Here is a 24,199-nt window from a genome sequence, read left to right as displayed (position 1 = left end):
AATTAAGTTTTTACATTGAAACCTGTTTGAGTCAAAAGATTAGAGTCTCTAGTTTCATCCGATATGTCATTTTTTTATTTGAGCGAATTATCGCAAAACGCTACACTGTGAAACACAATGTACACTAATGTGTACTTTATTGCATTTTCCCTATAGCATTACCACATTGAGAATCAATGGGTTCACCCAAAAGCTTATTTTTTTTAATTTTTTTTTTATATGGAGTTAGATGAAAAACTGCTCTGAGACCAGTGCAGACAGACAGCACATAAGTCATCCTATAGCTCTCTATGCAGCTAAGTGCATTCAATTCAAACTTCCTTACAAAAGTTTAGTTTCAGGCTACATATGATGTTTGGACCACTCAACATGTTTGGCAGACATGGAACAATGGTAATCAGTACAAAGATTCAGAATTTATAATGTATAATTTTATTTGAACATGCTTGGCAATGATTGGATGATGTTGTCCATTTCTTTGAATCATCTTTGAATTATGCTCATTTCTGATGTAATGTCTGTAATGTCTCAAAAACATGAATAACCAACACTCCTGGAAGCATAAGAAACAATTTGATATTAAAAATCATACTTTCTATATATTGGTATTATTGAAAATTTCACAGCTTAGTCCCACTGTTCACATATGTTGCCGTCAATTTCTAGGAAAATTATTTTGCATGTTTATTAGGTGCTACTAATTACAAATCAAAAAAGGAAATGGAAAATGCACACAGCATTCACACTCTGGTCGCAAGAGGTTAACTATGATGACATATGCAACTTTTAATAAAAAAGTTAGTACATTTAGACATTTACATTAATAATGAATATTAATAAATGCTGTAAAAATAGTGTTCATTGTTAGTTCATGTTAACTATTGTAAGTTAACATATATATATATATGAAATTAATATAGGCCTACTTTATCATGATCAAATGCGGAATATACATTATACTTACTGATTAAATTAAATTGGCATCGAAATGTTAATTATGTGCCTATTAGAATCAAAAACATTATTTTATTTACATCTAATAATGTCAACAAGTAGTACAACCCAGTAAGGAGGGCGATGTCTGGCTTATATTAATGAACAAGTATGGGACCTAAGATAAAATTTACATTAAAGTTTCCTTTGCTAAAGGTTTATAAAGAGGTTCATTAATGGCTAATAATTCATTTATAAATGCATTATAAATCATTGATGTGCATTTGTAACATGAACAAAAAGGGTAACTGTCATGCAATAATTACCATTTGAGTATGTGAGCCATTTTACCTCGCATGTTATAAATACTTACTAACACTTTCTTAACATTAGGAACCTATGAAAATGTATACCTTAATGTAAAGTGGACATATAAAAAGTTGCCAAGACTATATCTATCTATAATAATCTATTTTTGCTGCATTGCAACATAAATCATGAATTAGGGCATTTTATGTTTGTGATTTAATTTAATTATGAATAGGTGTATTTATTAAGCATTTATAACATGTTAGTTAAAATGCTCACTATTTCCAGATATTGCAGGTATTGAAAGTTTTTATTTTTATTCATGTTGTTATAAATTACTTATAAATGCTGCATTTCAATTATTTATAATGCATTTTTATATGACTTATTAGTCATTAATGAACCTTTTATAAACCCTTTAAAAAAGGGAACAAAGTGTTCCTGGAAATGTAATTCCAACCACTCACCAAATAATTAATTTAGACTGGAACTAAGTCAGGCTAACAGGCTACTGTTTCAAAATCAAACAAATAAAAATGATTTGCATGTATTTTGAATAAAATACTGTAAGTGAAACTAATGTAATTGATTTCAAAGGTTTACCATAAGGAGAGACTGAGTTGCATGCAGTCTATGCAACACTACAGCAAAATATGCCAAAATCATTAGGCATTAAGACTGAAAACAGGTTCTCACACATGAAAACACAGCCCGAGTCAAAACTGGAAGCATGTTTAATATTGCTCTACTATTATCCTGAAAGGCATAATTGGAGTTACACATCTGAACTGATCGTAGTTACAGAATCATAGGTCTCTCTTTTTGCATTGAACAATATATACAATGTAAAATAAATACATTTACACAAATTGACATATTGTTTGGAGCACACAGCAATGATGCACATCACAAAAATATACAGTTAATAGTTTTACCGATGTGGAGCACATCTAAAAACTACAGACATGATTCTCACTACAGGTTGTTTCAGCAACTCCTCGGTTGAAATATATCATATTGATCATAAAAGCTTTTTCAAATGTTCTTTTATTCTTTCCCCTTCCTTTTTCTGGATCTCGTCCTTTCCCTCAGTGGTCTATGTTTCAGTGTTTGACTGCCAGGAAGCCTAAATGCGTTTGGCAGACGTGTCAATGCATGAATTAATACAAGCAACACCTATAACCTCTTTAACATCGAAAAATAGCAGTTGTTTGTACATTTGATCATCCTTAATCCTATTATGCTATAATTTGCAAAACAGTCCAATAGTTACAGCATTTTGATCTAATGAAATCACAATGTACAACAGATGTGTGTTGTACCATCATGTTGCTTGAAATAAGAAAATATCTCTCAAAAGCAAAGTTGTAATCGGTACCTTACGGCTAAATTACACTTTGAGTTCTATGCTGAATAGATGAGGAAGGTTTTGAAAGACATAATAAAATTGTCTTTGAATTGTTTGACAGGTCTCCATACAATTTTCTTCAAAATTACATGATACATTTCATAAAAGTATTGTTTTGTTCATCATTTTGTGCACTGAAAGCATTGCCAACTTGGTTTAACTTAAAAAAAAAAAAAAAAAAAATGCATACCTTAAAATAGTGTCCGAATGTAGACCAGGACCACTTGCTTTCATTTTCGTGTAACCTTACAAAACTGAAAAGAATTATAAAGCTCATCTGAAGTTGCTGATGAGAGTCTTGTTTCGTATACTTGATTTTCATGTGATCAGTATTAAAGACAACACAAATGAACATGAACGAAAACAAAATCACATAGAAGAAAACAGCACCTCTTTTTCTTGTTCACGTGAAAAATTGAAAGTACCAACATCTTATCAAGAGCAAGATCACCCCAACCCAACGTTTTTGACCATCTGATGTGTTGCCATGAGCGATAAGATCTAGAGTCACATTACACTACCCTTTCCAAAGCACAATCTATTTAGAGTTTTGAATAACTAATGATAGATACAGTGTATTTATAGATCAAGACTGAGGAAAAGCAACTAAAACCCTCATCCCCGTTTCCCTTAAAAAATTATCTGTTCTTTTTTTTCTTCATTTTTATTAAGCACACAGTCAAAGTGATAGCTTTAAAAACTGATCTTACACAAAAACAAACAAAAAACGCTTCTTCCCTGTGCAACCTCAAAGAGTCAAGATATATACCAATGGAGTTCAGCATGGAAGGCCTTCTGTACAGCATTTTGTTAAAAAAAAGGAAAATAGAGAAAAGATCAGAAAAAAGGGGTGAAAAGGAAGTAATTTGAAATATCTGTAACCTATGATATACAGGTGTTAGTCTATAAGATCGGAGTTACACAGATGATCTCTTGTACATGGTGTACCTCCTTTAAATATCTGTATTCACTTATATATCAGCATAGATTATATCGATCGTGATCAGTTAATCTAATGGTAAATAGAAAGAGTCTTTTATTTGAGAGCCCATTGCACCTGTCTCTTGAGGATTCATACATCCAGTATTATCTCGAATTGTACTGTCCCGAAAAAAGAAAAAAAAAAGAAAAGAGAGAAAAAGAAAAGAAAGTATACTGAACAGTGAGACCTGCGATCACTACGGGTAGTAAATGGGGGGAATCGATGCTTCAGAAAAAACACAGCAGACATGAAACACCAAGAAGCTGAACTACATTTTTTTTTTTTTTCTGTTCCAATAAAATGTCTTAGGTTAGATTTATAATCTGTTAATTTACAATATACAATGCTTAAGAATATTCAGAAAATACCCCATACTAATACTGACATATTTCTGATGAAGGCTGTGGATTGCTTGCTTTGAGGAAGATTACATCACGTTATGATATCTCTGACACTATTCTTGTAAAAATTAGGACCACCATGAAACTAAACCTACAATGTTTCTCCGTCAACTCATGGTGATGTGTTCGCTAAGTGCTATTTTGCTTAACAGTTCAAATACTGCTTCAGTATGAAATAATGTCAATAGAATTTAGAGGCTGAAGTTAATATATACAGTATGCATATATAATTTGCTTGAGATAATGGTTATGGTCCTTCTGGCCATTGCATGTATGTAATCTATCATCTTATGACAAGCACAGACAGAAAAGCGAAAGTTAAGTGTGGCACTAAACAAAAGAGAATTGCATACATTTACACCTTCACTTTTTAAACATCTATTGCTTAGAGAAGATACCAGGTTTTCGTCTTCATGATTCGTATTTGCGAAACATGGTGGTCGGTAGAAAAACATAACGATCAATTATTAACATTAATTAAGGAAACATCATATTTGATGACCATATTATATATTTACATCCTTCAGTACAGTACAAATATACTGAAATAAAGCATAATAAAATAAAACGAATAAATATATTAGTTTGTTCTTTCACCACTGCAGTTTGTCTTTGCTTTGTATTGCATGAAAGACTAAAGCTTAGGCTATTCCCTGAAAAGATAAAAATGAAACCATTAAAAGAGGCTAGAAGTGTTTGGAAGACTTCAAAAAAAAAAAAAAAAAACAACAACAAGGTAGTGAAACACACATGAGCAATCCACATGGCTAAGTAATGGTGAGGAGCAGCTTTTTCAAAGACGTAAAAATCTCTGTTTGGCTATCACATGGTAAAACTGCTCCGATGACTTGTAATGTAATACTGCACATAGTCACTATGATGTGTATTTTATGGTAAAGAGGGACAATTCCTAGATTCCTTCAGCAACATTGGAGCTGAACAGTAAAGTTCGGGGAAAGTTTAGCTTGCTGGTGTCCACTGGGTGGACCTTTTTCCTTTGGCAGGGCTGGTCTTTCTCGGCTCCAGAGAATTTCTCTTTTGAAAATCAACAAAATGTCTCAATAGCACAAAAAATGTCAGCATCAGATTTTCCAGAAGAACAAGTCGAAAGCTGGTTTAAAGTCCCACTGCTAAATAATGAAAGCAGTAATTTTTTTTGTTTTCATTTCACATTTTTCTCAATAATCACAATTGAAATCATTCTTATATTACGTATCATTGTCAGTAATTAGAAGTACCATTATGGTTATGTTTTTAGTTATTATTTGATAAAGTTTATAGACAAAGGTTTCACAAACAGTGGCAGAGAATTAGTCAGTGTCTGCCCGGGTAAAGGGGTGGAGTCAGTGACGTACCCCTCCAGCTCCTTCAGTATAGCGTGGGGCCAGCAAGGGGATGGAGTTAGACCTTGGCCTCCAGCAACTCCAGAAACAGTTTGTGCATGGGCACTTTGCCGTCCTGTTTGATGCTGTAGAAGTGCTGCACTGCCTTGGTGGACGTTTGCCGAAGCAGGGGTAGGGTCATGAGCAATTTGCCGGCTCGGCGCGGGTCCTCTGGGTGCTGGCCCGCCTCGTAGTCCTGCAGGGCCTCATGCAACACATCCTGGAGTTTCTGTACAGCTTCCATATCCTCTATATGCATGGAATCTGGAAAAAAAGATTTGGAGCAGAATGTTGAGTAACTTCAAATAACTTCCATATTACACATTATTCTAGGTCCCCTAAATAAATAAATGCATGTGATGTGATGTGAAAATATTCACACTATTTCAATAGCGGTCCTAGTTAACTTGGCGTCATTGGTGAGTTTTCTTTTTAAAAGTATAAGGGGCCGGGCCTGGGTAGCTCAGCAAGTAAAGACACTGACTACCACACCTGGAGTCGCAAGTTCAAATCCAGGGCATGCTGAGTGACTCCAGACAGGCTTCCTAAGCAACCAATTGGCCGGGTTGCTAGGGTGGGTAGAGTCATGTTATGTTTACCTCCTCGTGGTCACTTTAATGTGGTTCTCGCTCTCGGTGGGGAGCATGGTGAGTTGTGTGTGGATGCTGCGGAGAATAGCATGAAGCCTCCACATGCACTAGGTCTCCGTGGTAACACGCTCAAGATAAGATGCGTGGATTGACTGTCTCAGACATGGAGGCAACTGAGATTCGTCCTCCGCCACCCGGATTGAGTCACTACACCACGAGGACCTAGAGCACACTGGGAATTGGGCATGCCAAATTGGGGAGAAAAGGGGAGGGAACCCCCCCCAAAAAAAGTATAAGGGGCCATTCAGACCAAATACTAAGGCTACGTCCACATTAATCTGGATAAATTTGAAAACAGCATTTTTGTTTTCGAAATGCTCTCCATCCACACTGCCATTTTCAAGTGCTTTCCAAAAGTTTCTCATCCACACTGAAACGTATGAAAACGCTTAAATCCCCTTACTGGGCATGCGAAAAATCGCTGTTCCATGTACAGTCTGAAACCCAGTTGTCCTCGTGTTACGTTGCCAGACAGCAATTCCGAGTAAACTTCTCATCGAATTTGAAGGAATGCAATGTGAAGGTTACACAAAGTAACATTTATTTTTAATTGAGCTGACAGAATTAATGCGTTAATGCATGTGATTAATAAAAAAAGTTTAACGCATTAATTTTTTTAATCGCGATTAACGCATTTACCATTAATACGGCATAAACACTTGTGTGAATGGCGGAGTCATTACACTGATGCACATGCCACAATCAGGCACAGCACCAGAGCCCTTCTACCAAGATTAGCCTTCAAGCTTAGCATAAAATAGCATAACGCGGCAGTTCCATTGACATTCAATGGGTGGTACTTTTGTAATACTCTCCTATGATAGAGCTGCGGAGGTTGTTATTTAAGTAAATAAAAGAATCTCTAACAGTTCTTCCCTGTCAGAGATAAAATGATGGAGAAAGGAGCTCTTAGAGCTATTTAATGTACAAAACAAGCCTATGGGACGTGTAAGGCGCATTTTAATTACCACAGAAGCAAGTCAAGTCTTAACTATCACCAAAACGCAGAAAGAGATGTTTTCATCTGGAAGCTTTTTTCATGGTGAGTTCAAAGATCAAGCATTGACACTATGACATGAATCATGAACGCAACTTCACGACTGCTGAAACAAAGTGGATAGCCATAGTCAACTGGCAGATTAATTAAAGAGATTTAATGCCCATTGCAATGAATATGCAACATATGGGGAAACTAGTTATTTCAATTAGTCAACCTCCCACTTACATTTTGGGAAACGTTTAATGTTACTCGAATTTGGTGCTATTTTAGTGCATTTCTTGTGAAAGGCTTTGTTTGGAAAATGTTAATAAAGCATTATATTGTTACATATTGTTTTGTTTTCTTTCCTAAGATGAAAATAAATGCATTTCGACAAGAAAATAAATATATATAGTGTCAAATTGCAGCACTTTCAAAATCTGCGATTAATTGCGATTAACTACCAAATTTATTAATTGAGATTAAAAATTGTAACCGACTAACAGCACTACTTTTTAATGATGCTATCAAAGTGTATAACAGACACAAAAATGCAGCTACAACATGGGCTGCCATCTTGATTGTTTTGAGTTGAATGGATTACATTACATCTTCGTTTCCCCTGTCCACACTACAACGCAAAGATGGTGTTTTCAAATTTATCCACTTGGGAGAGCGTTTTCAAAAAGCTCGGTTTTCGCTGTCAAAAACGGTGTCTCAATCTGGACGGAAGGCCAAAATGTAGAGAAAAAGATGCGTTTTCAAACGAAAATGTATTTGCCTTACATGCAAGAATGTAAAAAAAGCTAGACGTTAAAAAAGCTACATAAAAACAAAAATTAAATGTTACAAAAAGCTAGTATTGCATTAAAAAGGGCAACAAACTTAATATAATGCGGCCGTTTTTTAAACGTTAAAGTGCTTTTAAATTTACACGGCATCTTAAAAGCAACAAGATGCCACACAGTTTTCAAAAATAGCCATCTAATTCAGATGTCCATCTGCGCAGATGACACAATAATGTGTTAATGTGAACAGCCCCTTAAATATATTAGTCTAGTGGCAGTTTTTTAATAAACCAAGAAAATTTGCTAATGAACTGAGCCAGTGATCACCATACATTTCAATTGCATAGAAAAGAGCAGCTTTGACATTTTGATGATAACTCTGCTTGTGTTCCACAAGAAAAAAATAAATAAAATAAAATAAATAATGTTAAGCGACATGGAGGATAAACAATGACAGAATTTGGAAGGTGTGACTCAACTGGACTGACTACATTAAGAGTGGCGTGAGCTCTGCCTTTTTTTTTTTTTAACAACAATAAGAATGCAACTTGGAAATATCAAAGATGAATATATATATATATATATATATATATATATATATATATATATATATATATATATATATATATATATATATATAGGTTTTATTTAAAATCCACTCTGCTTAAAAAAATAAGCATTATATTTTTGCATACAGGACTTTTCTTTTTACCATTTATTTTCTGCCCAACAGAAACCTTAGGAGAAAATCTTGGCAAAAGAAATAGGATTAAAGAATGTGACATCCTTTTTTTTTTTGCCAACCCTAATCTCATTCTCCAGTGATTAAAGGCACACTTGAGAGTTAAATGCAGAGGCTTTTTTTTGCCACATGTTTACAAGCCACTCTATGGGACTGATGAATGGCACAGGCGACAGAAACAGTGTTTGGAGGAGAGCTGATACGGCACTCGTCTGAGAAAGAGAAACAGAGGATCTAGTCAGGCAACAATACCTCAGCCTGACTGGCATTGTCTGCCAGAAATGTCAAACAGGCTGCATTTGCATTTCCACTCGTTAGTACAGAAATCACACCCATTCACCGAAACAGACATGCCTCTGAGAACCCAATTAGTCTCAGACAGCTACTGTTTTTTTTGCTAAAAAATGCTTCAACAATTAAAAGGGTAGCTCACCCATAAATGAAAATTCAGTAATCATTTACTCACTGCCATGTTGTTTCAAACCTGTATGACTTTCTTTCCAACTCGGGACACAAAAGGAGATACAGTAATTAGGCAGAATGACAGCCTCAGTCACCATTCACTTTCATTGCATCTTTAATCCATACAATGAAAGTGAATTGTGACTGCGGCTTACACTCTTTTGTGTTCCACAGAAAAAAGTCAAATGAATTTAGAACAACATGAGGGTGAGTAAATGATGACAGAATTTGTATACTTAGATGGTACTACACAGAGCTGGCATGGTTTTATTTCATCACGATGCTAAAGAAAGTGCTTTGTCTGACTTGTTCTTTATAGACTGACTCGACCAACAGTATTGACCCTACTGTAGCGTGTCAATCCAATCCTGTTCCCTTAGGATAAAATGTCCAAATGCACACTGGCTTTTGTCAAAGATGTCACAGTGAATGCATTGCTTTGAATCAATTGATACATACACGTTAAATAATAATAGTGGGGTCAAGTATTGATAAAAGCGAGATGCTGAGAGAGAATTCCTCTAGTGAGATTCCTTTGTTAGTAGAGAGTCTGTCCTTTGGATTGGCTTGTAGGGTGAACATCCTGCCTACCTCTGGCTAGTTCAATATTCCAGCCCTTCAGTATCTGGAGGCTGCTCTTCCCCAATCTAGAATTAAGACAGCGAAGTCTCGTCCATCAGTCACATGGGCTTTGGCCATTTGAAAAGTGACCTGTGATCTGACAGAAATCCCTGGCAGTAAAGTGCTTACCTGCACCTTTTCACACAAGCGGTCACGTCGGTGGCTCTATCAATCTCACCATCACCGCTGGAGACATTGAAACACTTGGCATTCACGGAAATGTGTACTCAGTATTTGTGCTTCACAAGTGAAGCATTTTCACTTTAATAACTATCCAAAATACAATCTCAAATTACAATTTGCTTTGATTTCTCAGAATGACACTTGAAATGTAACAGTAAACGGTTGTATTCAATCTATAGTGAAGATAAAAGAGGTAATAGGCCACTGATACATTTGCTTTTTGATTGACCTTTTTTGTTTTGGTTGTTTCTTTTGCTTGTTTGTGTGTCGTATTTACTCGAAATGCCCTTTAAAAAGGAGACATGCACTTCATTTAGACCGATCCTTGTAAAGGTTTCAAATAAATAGGACATTTTCCTCACTTTGACAAAAATATTTCTCTGACACAGATTGCTTAAGCAATACTGTGACCATTAAAAGACTGTAAAACATATGGCTCTCAGCAGAAATGCCCAGCACTTCAGGGCTGCAGGAAATGGTGGAGTGTATCATTTTTTTTTTAGCAGCTGTCTAAAGCACTCTCCTCTCCACCAAAAAAAAAAAGAAGTGACAAAATGGCTCACCTTTAAAATCAGACATGATGCATGTCCCTCTTGAGAAAAGAAAGCCGCAGAAAAGAAATTTGCGATAAACACAGAGAATGACACGAGAGAGAGAGAGAGAAATAGAGAAAAAAATAAAAAGACAGCACTAAGTCTCATTGTAACAGAAGGCTGTCGTATGCGTCAGTAAAAAATGCATCTGAATACATCTACATATCGACCATCTCTACGTGAAAACCCCACCCTATTGCTCTCTACAAACGTGCACATCAACAAACAGAGATGAACTGCTAATCACCGAATCAATTAAAAAAGAATTTGTCAAAAGAGTCACGCACTCTCGCTCTCTCAGGGGTGCACTTTGGGCAGAAGGGCCACCAATGTCTGCGGGACAGGCCAAACTAGCGAGCCGTCATCCGCAAGCAAGCAAAAGCAATCTGCTTTTTCATTTTTCAGCATGGCCAGGCCCAGCCGGAGATTGATCGTCACATATGGCCCCAGAAAACAAACTGTCAATACCTTGAGCGCTGGAGAATTTGAACAAATAGCCGCCCTCCCATTCAAGCTGCTCATTGCGTCCTATTTAACAGATTTTATTGACAGTTTCCTTCTTGTAATTAAAGGGAAAACTACTGGCCGGCAACCAAGATAAAGTTCAAAGATGGGGTCAACACAAAGGGAGCCTGAGGGCCATGATGTGACTGTCGATGCTGGACAACATCAGAGCCTGTTATTGACATGCAGGTGCATAGTGATGGGCTCCTTACTTAAGAGGCATCTGAGGAGAGACTTATGCTAATTTGGAGAGGGGCAGCAGCCTTGCTTTTGAAGGATTTCAAAAGGGGTGGGGAGGGGTGGGAACACTGTATTTTGTGTGTTGTTGTTGTGTGTATGCATAGAAAAGGAAAAAACATGAGAAAAAGAGTGAAAAGTACCTGAATAATTCTACCTTTATACATGTGTATTTAACAATATTTAATATTCTCACAGAAGGAAATTAAATCAAATAATTACAAAATAATATTTCTATACTGACACATTTTTAAAAGTCCATCCTCTTTAGAGAGACGACATATAAACAAACATTGATTTAAATGCATGATGGCAGGAAATTCAAGAGGCCTCAAGCGCACTTCAAACTAAAACATAGCTTATTTCATTTACACTGTTTCTATTCGTTGCACTGCATCTAGCTTTTTTTAGTGCAAGAACAAGTTTCGTTCTGAACCCACATGAGAATCATAGCTCCATGAGATCATGTGCGCTAACTGCTGCAACACAGATCTTCTTTGTTTAAGAACCAAAAAGGGCATGAAAAAATGTCAGTTACACTGTGTTTTACCTGAGTTAGCCAGGGCAATAGCTTTAAGAGTGACAAACTCCTCCTTCTCCAGTTTCATGCTCTTGTATTTCTTCACCAGCTGCAGAATGGCATTGTTCAGGTCGAGCAAGCCGGCCAGCTTGGACTGGTCCTCATCCATGATGTAGTCCTCAGCGTACACCAACTTGTCCTCAAAAGACAGCGAGCGATAGACTACACGCAAGATCAGGATCTCCATCCAAGCGCTCTGAAGAAGACTCATCTGGTCAGCCAGTGACAGCGTGGAAAACCCTGAGAAAAGTGAGAGAAAGAGCTTTGTTTAACGCAAACCGAACAACGATGATTGTTAAACCCTCAAATCAACATTCAACGGCAGTATACGATATAAGAGCTCTTTTCAGTTCATTGTCAGAAGTTTCTGGTTCATGTTAGTGGAAAGCATTGACATTCCGGAGGAAAACTCCAGTGGGAGCGAGTAGAGGCACCTAGCACGAGCCTTGGCTCTCATCTCCTGCTGCGTAGCAGGCCAGGGGGCATCCTGAGGGAGGGCACTCCTTATCTCACCCAACATGCAGCATGGATCAATTCTTCCCATCACACCAACTGAAAGACTAATTGCTTGCCTCAAACTCCTTCTTCTCCCACCTTCCCCCAGCCTGCACGTTCACTTTTTGCCTATTTTTCTCGCCTTTTTGTTAAAAGTAAAGGAAAGCATGAAGTTCGTATTCATGAGTGGTGTTTGAAACTTCCTATTAGGTGGATGCCTTTTTTGTCTCTCTATAAAATATGGAATATTTTACCCAAAAATGAAAATTCTGTCATTACTTACTCACCCTCATATTGTTACAATCTGTATGCTGTTATTTTCCAGTGGAACACTAAAGTAGAAGAGGAGGGCAAGATTATTAACTAATAATGACTTAATTTGGGACTGTTCCTCACATGACGCTATCATATAGCTTCAGAAGTCTTGGAAAATAGTGCACAAATCATATGGACTACTTTTATTTTATTTATATTTTTTTCGGGTCTTGACAACCATGGTCATTATGATCACTGTATGGCAAGAATTACATAACAGTTCTACAATAGTTACAAATTTCGGTTTCCACAAAGAAAAAAAATAAATAAAAATAAATAAATAAATAAATATAATCATAGAGGTTTGAAATGACATGAAGGTGAGTAAATAATGACTGAATGTTCATTTTTGGGTAAACTGTTGCTTCAGTACAGAAGCCCTGAACCACACTGTGGAGGAAAAAAAAATCACTAGGCGAATTTTTTTTTGTTTTAGGTGTCTTAGTGACTTCTGAAGCCAATGTCTTACAAATAAATACAATTAAAAAAAAATTAGAGAGAATTCTTTTTTTTCTCCTTTTTTTTATGTTTTTGTTTTTTAGAGAGAATTTTTTATTTATTTATTTCTTTTTTTTTAGACAGAAAGAAAAAAGAGAAAGGCTCAGGAAGGCACTAAAACACCTAAAAAAAAAAATAAAAAAAATAAAAAAAATGTCACCCTAGGTCAGGGCTTCCGTACTTCAGCCCTTTTGTTTTGGAGAAAATTGCAAACAACTGTTTTGGAAAAAGTGCCACCTATATATCAGTGGTAGTACTATACAATAAATCCTTAGGTTTGAGTAAAAAATATAATTCATAATTAGAATACTTACAAATGACATCTGTTTGAAACAAATAGAGAATCATAGTTTTTATTCAAAAACATAAAACATTTCCATCTAAAATAAAATCCTTTGAAGAGATTGGTGAACTGCTTTAAAGGCCCTCTGTCAGCTCTAAAGGTGAGGGACAGGCACAACAGCACCTGTTGGCACTGGACACCCATCTGACTGTGCCTCTACCTTTTCGTCTCATTTTACTCCTACTGCTCTTCCAAGAACAGATGAGGCATCTCTCTTTGCGACAGCAAGGGGGCTAATCTGGGTGGCAGGGGAACGCCAGTAAGGAGATGCTTACCAACATCTGTTGTGGAGAGATGCCTTCAGAGGAAGCGAGCAATATTTTACTTTAAATAAATACTTTTTAAAATATCTTTCTGTGAGCTGAACACTACTGGCAAGGAGCTCATTAGGTAAAGGTTTCAGGCTATTGTTTATACCAACCGCTAATTTATTATCTGAAACTGTTAACATCTCTGATCTCATTAGAGGCTGACTGAGAGCTAGTGAGCAGTTGGTACCTCCCCTGGCCTGCTGGTGCTAGTGTGCTGAATGCCAGTTGGCAGGGCCATCTTCTACTACTTAATAAAATCATCAAAAGGGATTAAGCCAAGAATTTCTTAAGGGGGACTAATGCAAGACTGCCACATTCTTACAAGAGAATTGCCTCAATGAAAGGTGGCATGGGCTAAAAATACGATCCTACATTGTCTCTCCTTGGAGGTACTTGTAATCCTTTAATATTGCTGAAAGTTTGGAAAAAATCCATCAGCATACTCTGGAAACAAGCATACCAGATCACTTTAAATTTTAACGTGTTACAATACACAATAAAAAATAATATTACACAACAGTTAGTTCTGGTCTGCTAATCTGATTGGACAAGCAGTGTCTCAAGCGTGCTGATATTTAATACAGTGTTCGTTTGGAACTGCTTTCATTAGCAGAGCAAAAATAGAACAAATACCTGGCAATATTGTATGTAAAATGTAAGTTACTCAATTTTAACTGCCGATATTCAGTACAACAGCACTCTCGCTAGTGTGATATTGCTTAAAGGGATAGTTCACCCAAAAATGAAAATTCTCTCATCATTTAATCATCCTCATGCCATCCCAGATGTGTATGACTATCTTTCGTCTGCTGAACACAAACAAAGATTTTTAGGAGAATATTTCAGCTCTGTAGATCCATACAATGCAAGTGAATGTTGGTAAGACCTTTAAAGGTCCAAAAAGCATATAAAGGCAGCATAAAACTAATCCATATAACTCCAGTGGTTAAATCCATATCTTAAGAAGTGATATTATAGGTGTCGGTGAGAAACAGATCAATATTTAAGTCCTTGTTTACCATAAATTCTCCTCCCTGCCCAGTAGCTGGCAATAGGCATGAAGAATTCGAATCGCCAAAAACAAAAGAGGAAGAATGTGGTAGTGAAAGTGAAAGTGGTGAGTTAAATATTTATCTGTTTCTCACCCACACCTATCATATCGCTTTTGAAGATATGGATTTAACCACTGAAGTCATATGGGGATTACTTTTATGCTGCCTTTATATGCATTTTGGAGCTTCAAAGTTCTGGCCACCATTCACTTGCATTGTATGGACCTTCAGAGCTGAGATATTTTTCTAAAAATCTGTTCATCAGAAGAAAGTCAAACACATCTGGGATGGCATGAGTAAATGGCGAGAGAATTTGCATTTTTGTTTTGACTAATTGGACTAAAGGTCATTATCTGTTGAGTTTATCATAAGAGTAAATGAAATATAGAAGAGTCAAAGTAATGATTGGAGGCTGCAGACTCAAATTGGATATTTTCTGTGTTCATGATATTCCAGACAGGCTGCCAGTCTTTGGTTGGAACAATTTTCATCAGTAGCGTAAAAATAGACACAATACCTATATTGTATCTAAAATGTAAGTTACTCAATATTAACTGCTGATATTCAGTACAACAGCACACAGTATGATTGGAGACTGAATACGAATAGGGACAAAGAGAATGAGAGCATGAGGGAAAACAGAGAGACAAAATAAAGGCAGGGGGTGGGTGGGGGAGAGCCGGTCAGGGAGGGGAGTTGTGGAGTGGAGCGGACTGGAGTGGCAGATGGACGGAGCCCATCGCCTTGAGCTCCCCCTGTGCCACTCCCAGCCCTCCCTCCCAGTCACTGCTGTTAGTAAATAATTAGATTTACACATTCCCCAATCTCTACACATCTCTCCGCAGAATAATTAAAAGCCGGATGATTAGTTTATTGAGTGGAAAGAAGAACTTTTCCCCCCCCTCTTTATTGAAGTCCATCAATGATTTTATCAGGGGCTCGTGCTTTTACGGTTGTCATGCCAGTGCAGGCATCCAATTTTTCTTATCTCCCTGATTAATACAAATGCTGTTTCAGGACGCATTAATTAACAGATACAAATCTACGTTCTCATGGCCGGATCGATAGAGAGAAGAAAAGAGCCATCAATGTGAATTTACTGCTGATGATGGAAAAGGTTCTCTATTGACATTTACGCGAGGGCATACTTTAAAGATGCATTTCCCCCCCTTCTTTTCATCTGTTATTTCATTCCACAAAAGAGCTTGGTGGCGACTGTGATCACAATTCACTTTTGGGAGCTTTTCTGCGTGAGCGAGGATCCAAAGAGTCAATTTAAAGCCTGCCAGAGTTATTTCAGCTGTGTTATATGTGTACAGCCCATTTTCCCCAAAGGACTTCCTGTAACAAAAGGAAGTTTGATGACAAAGTGGAGGAATGACACAGAATAAGGCATGACAGTTTGAATTTCCCCCCAAAAGAATGGATTTTATCCAAAAAGAGTGCATTCATTTTTTTTTTTACATTTTTTTTTAATGTTTTTATGTAAATATGTATTTATTCCAGAGTTATTGTAAGTTTTTATTTTTATTCATTTTGTATTTTTAATTGTTAGCTTTAATTGTCATAACCAGTTTTATTTCAGTTAAACCCAGTTTACTCTAATTTATATTAAGTTTCAATATTAGTTTTAGTTTTAATTCTTTACAACACGGCACTACAAACTGTTCTATGTGCCTACGGTGATACACATGACAATTTGTCAGAAAATGCAACTGGTTTGCTTTTTGACAGAATACACAGAAAGTCTAAATTCAGGCTTAGAATTTTTGGGCATTGGCATTTTAGTGCACAATTCTGGTTTATTTATTTATTTTTATGTTCATTTTTTTGCAAACCTTTTTATTCTATTTTTTAGTTAACTAAAATATTTGACACATTTTTATCTTCATAATAGTTTTCATAAATGGCAATAACCTTGGTTTATTAATGCACTTATTTATCAGTTTCTCCTTCATATATTTTTGTAAAGGAAGAAAAAAAAAATCCATGTAACTTTGGATAAGAGACTCTTTTATTTGGCAGACACAAAGCAGACTGCCCCATCCACATGACACACAGGCATTATCTGATTCACCGTTCAATCTCTAGTAACATCCTCTCAATTTAACTCTCTTAGCCCAAAGACTGGCTTCAGAGCTCATTTCCTCTCTCTCTCTCTCTCTCTCTCTCACTCACTCACTTCAGCACAAAGGGGGCTTTTGCCACTAGCACAATCTTTTCTTTTCTCAATCTCTCTCTTTTTCTCTCAGTAAACTGATGCACTATGTGGTAGACGGGGAGGAAAGGCTAAGTATGTGGATCTGTGAAGGTTACACCAGTAGAAGGTATCTGATGGCTGAGGCCTTGTGAAACCTGCAGTGGCTTTTCAGAAGAAATAAGCATTGGAGCAGCGCATAGCACAGGCTGACAGAAAGGGGCTGCGATGCAGCCATGCGAAATTAACCCCTGCTGTGCAGGACTGCTCACCACCAGGCCTCATAGCAACCACCGGCCGTTCGTCTGCCAAATCTTTTCTGACTGCACGTTTACACTGCTGAGAGGGCTCACCGGTATACACACACACACACCCACCCACACACACACAGTCAGTTTTCCTCTTCCTTAGGGCAGACTTCACCTCAGTAGCGTTACTTAGACGTCATCTGAACACACTACTCCATCTCACTTTCTGCAACACCCCTGCTTATTTTCTCATGGTTGCAGGGTAAATGAGCACGCCTGAGCAATGAGAATCATCACTATTCTGCGTACGGACCATGCTGGATGTTTATTTTAAAGGATCCTGGCTCCCTCCTGAGCTCCTGTGTGAATCCACACACTATTCGCTTTCACACTTTGTCAAGACGATGATGACACAGTGACTAATCTACTTGTAAAAATAGTGAGGGGGAAACATAGTAATATTGGTATTCCAAGCTGTCACATCGCCTTAAGAGATCAGAATCTAATAATACATGTTGAATCCTTAAAAAAACAACAATGCATTAATAAAAATGTATTGTATTGATGTTAATGTATTAACATGAAATTCTTATTCTTTCACATCTTTTAAGATTTTTCTATCTTATCTTTGCCCACTGTTACTCTGAGCATAAACACATGATTGCATATTTACTCTCTCTCATGTCATGCCAAACCCGTATGACTTTCTTAGTTATGGTGAACACACAAAAAAAAAAAAAAAAAAAAAAAGGAATATCTGTCTTTTCAATACAATGGCAGTCGATAGAGACTCACTTTAACCTTCTGAGACCCCAGTGTGACTGCTGTGTGCATTTTCCATTTCCCTTTTTGATTTGTAACTAGTAACGCCAACTGTAATAAACATGCAAAATATATATACAGTATATATTTATTTTTTTCTAGAGCAAATAGTTAAAAAAAAAATTGATGGCAACAGATGTGGACAGTGGGACTAAGTTGTGAAATTTTTAAATAATACAAAGCTATAGAAAGTTTTTTTTTTTTTTACCAAATTGTTTATTATTTTTCCAGGAACCCGTTGATTCTTAATGTGATAATGCATAGTAAACATAGGATTTCTAAGGAAATAATGCGCTGAAGTACACATTGGTGTACATTCTGTTTAGCAGCATGGTGTTTCGCGATAAATTGCTAAAATAAAAAAAAATGGCATATCGGATGAAACTAGAGACTCAAACAGGTTTCAGTGTTAAAACTTAATTAGGTTTCTTACTAGATGTAGTTTTGTTGCCATTTCTTCCAAAGATAAACTCCGCTGTGATTGGAGCCTTGTTGTTTTGTCACATGACTCCATACGTCTAAAGTTTAACCCTTTACTGACAGCCCAGAGTCTCTTGAACTGAGATCAGTTAGTTTAAATGAATTTAAATTATGTGTTGCGTATAGTGAAGCCAAAATACAATGTCCACACATGTGTTCGCGGGGTCGCACAAGGTTAAAGCTTAAAAAGGACCCAAAAGTATAATTAAAAAGTAATTGCTACTTATGCGTCATATTGCATATTTTCCATAGGCAAACGATAGGTTTTGGAGAGAAACCATCTGAAATGTAAGTAATTTTTCAGTGAAAATTTTGATATTGGTTGTGCGTTCATGAGCTCTATGAGAGAAGCTCATTCATAGTATCTCTCGCATGTTCAAGTGAGGTCAGTTTAGCACTAAAACATTAAAAATGTACCTAAAATTAGTAAATTATGCCAGAATTTTTATTTTTGGGTGAACTTCCTGTAAGTCACAAAACATGACAATATCGATTTAATGAAAGTTGACATGAAAACAAATGTTTCTTTGTCTAATTTTGGCTGATTTGTCATTACTCTAAGCTTACAGATAAGCCTATGGTGAAGCTAATGATGCCAAAGGCCATGGGGTGAGACAGAACAACCACCATGCCAGTCCCTGTCTCTCCGTTTACTGTCCTAGTGAGGCACTGAAATGCTCTTCCCTCACCAACTAAACAAACTCACTTCAAAGATCCTCTACCAAACAACACCCACCTAAATAAACGACAAATATTAGCTTACAGAAGTCTTGCACAAATCAAAAACAATATTAAAAGGCAAACAAGTGTGTTCTGTGTATGTAAACAGTGTGGTCTTTTGTCTCCCATCCCCCCTCAATGAGGAGGGGGAGACACAGGGGAAGTGATGACAGGAGCCGCATACACACAAACTGCCGCAGCGCTCCGCTTAGCTTTTATCACCGGCTGCCTTTCATCTCCACAAACAACACCAGTTAGAGAGAGAGAAAAAGAGAGAGAGAAAATCACACTTTTTAGGAGGGAAAACACATTAACACTGCCATAGCTGTCCACATCCATTTAGCGGCTGAGCAAATATTCACGTGTCAGTGTGTGGCGTGCTGCCGTTCAGTTCTTACCGTAATCACACAAACGCCGCTACGGTGTTAAACAGCTGCTGGCTTCTGCTCTACCATTCAAGTTAAACAGAATTGAGTGCTTTTCCCAAGGTCTTTTCTTTGGGGAAAAATGGAATGGTATTTTTTGTCACTTAATGTTTTGTCTCAGTGAGGAATTTTGTGAGGAATTCCAAACTCAAAGATTTGAGATCCAACCAAGACTATTGCTGAGGAAAGGTGGAGCAATGGGGTCAAAAGTTTTCAGTTGTATCATCAGACTATGGAAAGTTAACATGAAATTAAAATGTACACAATTTACTTTCTTTTTTTTCGTTTTTCTTTTTATCCCCTTTTCTCCCCAATTTGGAATGCCCAATTCCCACTACTTAGTAGGTCCTCGTGGTGGTGCGGTTACTCACCTCAATCCGGGTGGTGGAGGACAAGTCTCAGTTGCCTCCACTTCTGAGACAGCCAATCTGTACATCTTATCACGTGGCTCGTTGTGCATGACACCACGGAGACTCCCAGAATGTGGAGGTTCATGCTACTCTCCGCGATCCACGCACAACTTACCACACGCCCCATTGAGAGCGAGAACCACTAATCGCGACCATGAGGCGGTTACCCCATGTGACTCTACCCTCCCTAGCAACCGGGCCAATTTGGTTGCTTAGGAGACCTGGCTGGAGTCACTCAGCACACCCTGGATTCGAACTCGTGACTCCAGGGGTGGTAGTCAGCGTCAATGCTCGCTGAGCTACCCAGGCCCCCCAAAATTTACTTTCTTAATTAATACTCCTAGTCATATTGTGCATGTTATTCCAAATAAGAAAAATATCTCCATAATCTTTCATCAAAATGAATGAACTTGCTCCACCTCTGAAACGATTTTCCTTTTCGAATGATATCACCAATACATCTAATTTGTCAACCCCTGCCCTTAAATCGCCTAACTCCATTCTGGTATGTAACACCTACTTTTCAAAATCCAATCAGTTCATGATGGATAAAATAAAGTCCCACCCCACACTGAAATATAGCAGATTATTGAAGCAAAAAATCTCTCGTGAACACTGTTGTATTTTGACGCTGTAAAGTATAACAATCTTTAATGTCATAAAAAAAAAGTAAAGTAGTACAATACCACATAAATAAACACAAAAGGTAAATTAATTTGAGCCATCACATTTTGTTACAAATGATTAAGACATGATTTTGCTGGTGCAAATACTGAACATTTGTTGTTCCCTAGAAGGATTTGTTCCACACAAAAGCATTTAGATGCTGCATAGTCAAGTTAGCACTGCTTCTTGATTCTAATGCACCTAATTAGCAATCGGCAGACTCTTAATTGCATACATTAAGAGCGATTGGTGAAGGAGATTAATTCTAAATATACCCAGGCAGCTGGTTAAGAAAGCATGGATTACTGTTCGGTCTGTACTTTTCCAGTTAATTGCGTATAAAAACGAGGCAGCAACAAGCACATGTGCCCTGGTGGCGGGTGCAGAGAAGGCCGGCAGCTCCCAGGACTGTAATAAAGCAGCAATGGCAGAGGCGCCACAGATGGAGTGACATTAACCACAGTGCCGAAAAGCCATTTCCAACAATGAAATATCAATATTTACATTTTAATTACACCTTTTTCCTATGTCTCCCAAGAGTCTCTTATGGTTGGCTCTTCGGTTATGAAGTGCTATGAATGTAGAGGTGACAGTTAAGGGTTTCGGGTGGAGTTGGTCAGAGCGCAGGATGATATTAATCTCAGATGTCTTTCTGACTTTAGTTGTTGTGAGATTGATGTGGATTTTAAAGGTGAAGTGTGTAATTTCTGTGCCACTTGTGTCACCAAATGGAATTGCAAAAATAATGACTATTTCAAACAGGTTTTTTGAACACTGGTTGGTTGGGCAAATAAATTATCCCACCCCAAACTCACGCCTTGTCTCTGCATATTAAACTGGGATAAGAGAAAGTATTTTAACAGAAAAAAATATATAAAAATCACACTCTTCAGCTTTAAGTTTCAGTTGCTTTGAAAAAAGTTATGTTGAGCAAATGAGAGTTACCACATTTACATGCACTAAAGAAAATGGTTTATTCCAGGGTTTTTGCAGAAAGAGCCATTCTGAAACATCATGTAATCAAGAATGCTGATTTCCTTATGCCGCTTAAGGTATTAAGATTAAGCAGTTTAACACACCTGGGTTTCTCCCAGAGAACGCGGCTTAATATGGCCATGTAAATGCATAAGGCGTTCTGATGGGTGTTTGAAGAGTGTGCATGTGCGTGAACACACCAAATAACAAACGTCATAGGATGGAGCCCAACAAGTCAACACAGCGGAAAGAATTCAACATTTCTCAGAGTACAGTGGGAAAAGCACATACACTATAAACTACACCCAGTTATACACACCAATGTAAAATACTGTGTTTACTGTTCCTCACATTCGAGTATATGCTCTTTTACATGAAAGGGAAACCTCACTATTGCAGGGCAATTCCACTGCAGGTTGCGATGGAAAGTTAAGAAAACAAATACAGCAACAAACTCTGGAATATATGTAAATAAAGTGAAGCAACAGAGAATAAGATAGCAAAGTCTTACTCTGACGCCATGTTTGTTATTTTCACAAGCGTTGCAGCGAAATTACATTGCTGTGGAGAAAGCTGCTTACTGACTGATCTGCATGTATACAGGAGTAAAGAGTATGCCGTTTATATAGAGCATGTAAACTGGAATGCTGCTTTTTGGCAATATGCCGCATTCTCACAATAAACCGCTTTCTGGTGTCATGTAAATGCGGTCAGTATTAATCTGGCAAAAGACAAAATAAACACATCTTTCAATGCTCTCTCAGTTGGCCTGATGCAAATGAACCCTGATTATGCCAATTTCCTGTTTCTCAGGAGGTTCGGTTTCACCCCATCCATGTACTTTCTGTTTTTTTGTGCTAGTGTTTGTAAGAACAACAACAGTTTTGTCCTATTCGTATTAGGCGGTATTAGTGTAGTTTACACAGAGCTCTAGAGCTCTCCCCCACACTCCTGTGTCAGTCGGATGCCTTTGATGTGCGCCTCCCCCACGGGGTCAACATGGCTCGCCTAAACTCACAATCCACAGCTCCTACTGGCAGGGACTCCCACATGTCACCACAGGAGCTGCTGTTCCATCAGACAAACATACTTATTTTAAAAACCCCATGAAACCACTTGATAAATACAGTTTTCGTGCCTGTGTTGGCATATTTTCTATTGAAACAGTAAGTTGGGGCAGAACATTTCGAAAGAGTCGTCTTTAAAAAACAAAAACAACAGCCATCCATTTATGTCATAGCCATGAACCATGATTTTCTACTTGCTATTGCATGCTATTATAGCGCATTTTTACTGGACAGAAATTTGGATGCGCCCATGAGTGCACGATCGGTGTCATCAACATTTCTGGTCTGTTTTACCAGAAAAGGAAGACTCTAAATGTTTTATTGTATTTCTGCTAAAAGATAATTTTGTCAACTTTTAGGAGTCCACTAGGATAAATATAGCCTCAAAGCTAACAGACATGGACCAAAAGCCACACAACTCCAATTTCTATTTCACGGGGTCTTTAAAAATGTGTGTTCAAGATGCCAGGATCATCAGGAGTTTGAGAGTGTGTGTGTTTGTATTTGCGTATGATTGGGCAGGTTGGGAGGGGCGCAGTACAAATACTTATACTGATTCATTTGTTTTGCCATGCTGATCGATGAAGGCCCTTACGAGGTTTTATTGACAAGCCCTACCTCATCTGGATGTCGAGGAAAAAAACACAAGAAAAAAATCTTTGATGATACAGTGTACATTTTTCTTCTAAACATGGACTAACTCAGAACGTCTGCAATGAATTTACCACAGCATATTATTTATATGCTTATCATTTGAGATTAAATACAACAATCTCCTAGATCTTCCTGGTAGAGGCCTGACTGCGTGGATTAATTTCATACTTAGGGATTAGTGCCTTTTTCAAACATGATCCAGTCAGACAAACAAAACTGAAGGAATGCCCTGCATTTCCTAAGCACAGCCAGCATCCAGCATTAATGGCACACGCAGACAGACAGGGAGCCTTACGCTTAAAGCATGCCTTAATGCTTCCAAGACAAGACATTACCCCATTCCACGGCAATGAGCACCTTTTAATTTCAACAAAAGCCATGGCTGAAAATCTTAATTAATTGTTCCATACTGCTTCAGGGTCATTATGCAATGTAATAAAGGCCGTGTAATTATGAAATTTTACAGCCATTACTGAGGCTGATAGCTCGTATTTCATCATCAGGCGGGCCGATGGCTTTCCGGGCGCACAGCTTCAAGTGATGGACTGCACACAGATCTATCAGGCCCAAACAATACGCTGCCCAGGCTGGCGTAATAGCTACCCACAGATGAAGAAACAGATAAAGATAAACTATAAATCCGTAGCACAAACCCAAATGCTTTTTAGCAGCCAGCATGAGTGAGCATTGAAGGCTTTGATTACACAATTAGAAATTAAGCAGTGAAGCATGTGTGAAGGAAGTAGTTGGGCAGTAGGAATTAGTTT

The 24,199-nt window shown here is 37.6% G+C and overlaps 1 protein-coding gene across 2 annotated transcripts in view; it reads right to left on the bottom strand.

Annotated features, from left to right (window-relative positions):
* Positions 1-1,961: 1,961 nt before the first annotated feature.
* Positions 1,962-24,199, bottom strand: part of esrrga (estrogen-related receptor gamma a) — a 96,542-nt gene continuing 74,304 nt past the window's right edge. For both annotated transcript variants that reach the window (XM_051723397.1, XM_051723398.1), the window contains 2 exons: positions 11,725-11,994; positions 1,962-5,679 (listed from right to left, as the gene is read on the bottom strand). In XM_051723397.1, the coding sequence (XP_051579357.1) occupies positions 5,435-5,679; positions 11,725-11,994 (515 nt within the window). In that variant the 3' untranslated portion in view covers positions 1,962-5,434. The remainder of the gene's footprint in view (positions 5,680-11,724; positions 11,995-24,199) is intronic.

The sequence above is a fragment of the Myxocyprinus asiaticus genome, chromosome 17, assembly GCF_019703515.2.
Source record: "Myxocyprinus asiaticus isolate MX2 ecotype Aquarium Trade chromosome 17, UBuf_Myxa_2, whole genome shotgun sequence".
NCBI classification, from domain to species: Eukaryota; Metazoa; Chordata; class Actinopteri; order Cypriniformes; family Catostomidae; genus Myxocyprinus; species Myxocyprinus asiaticus.
This window is presented reverse-complemented; position numbering and strand designations above follow the sequence as displayed.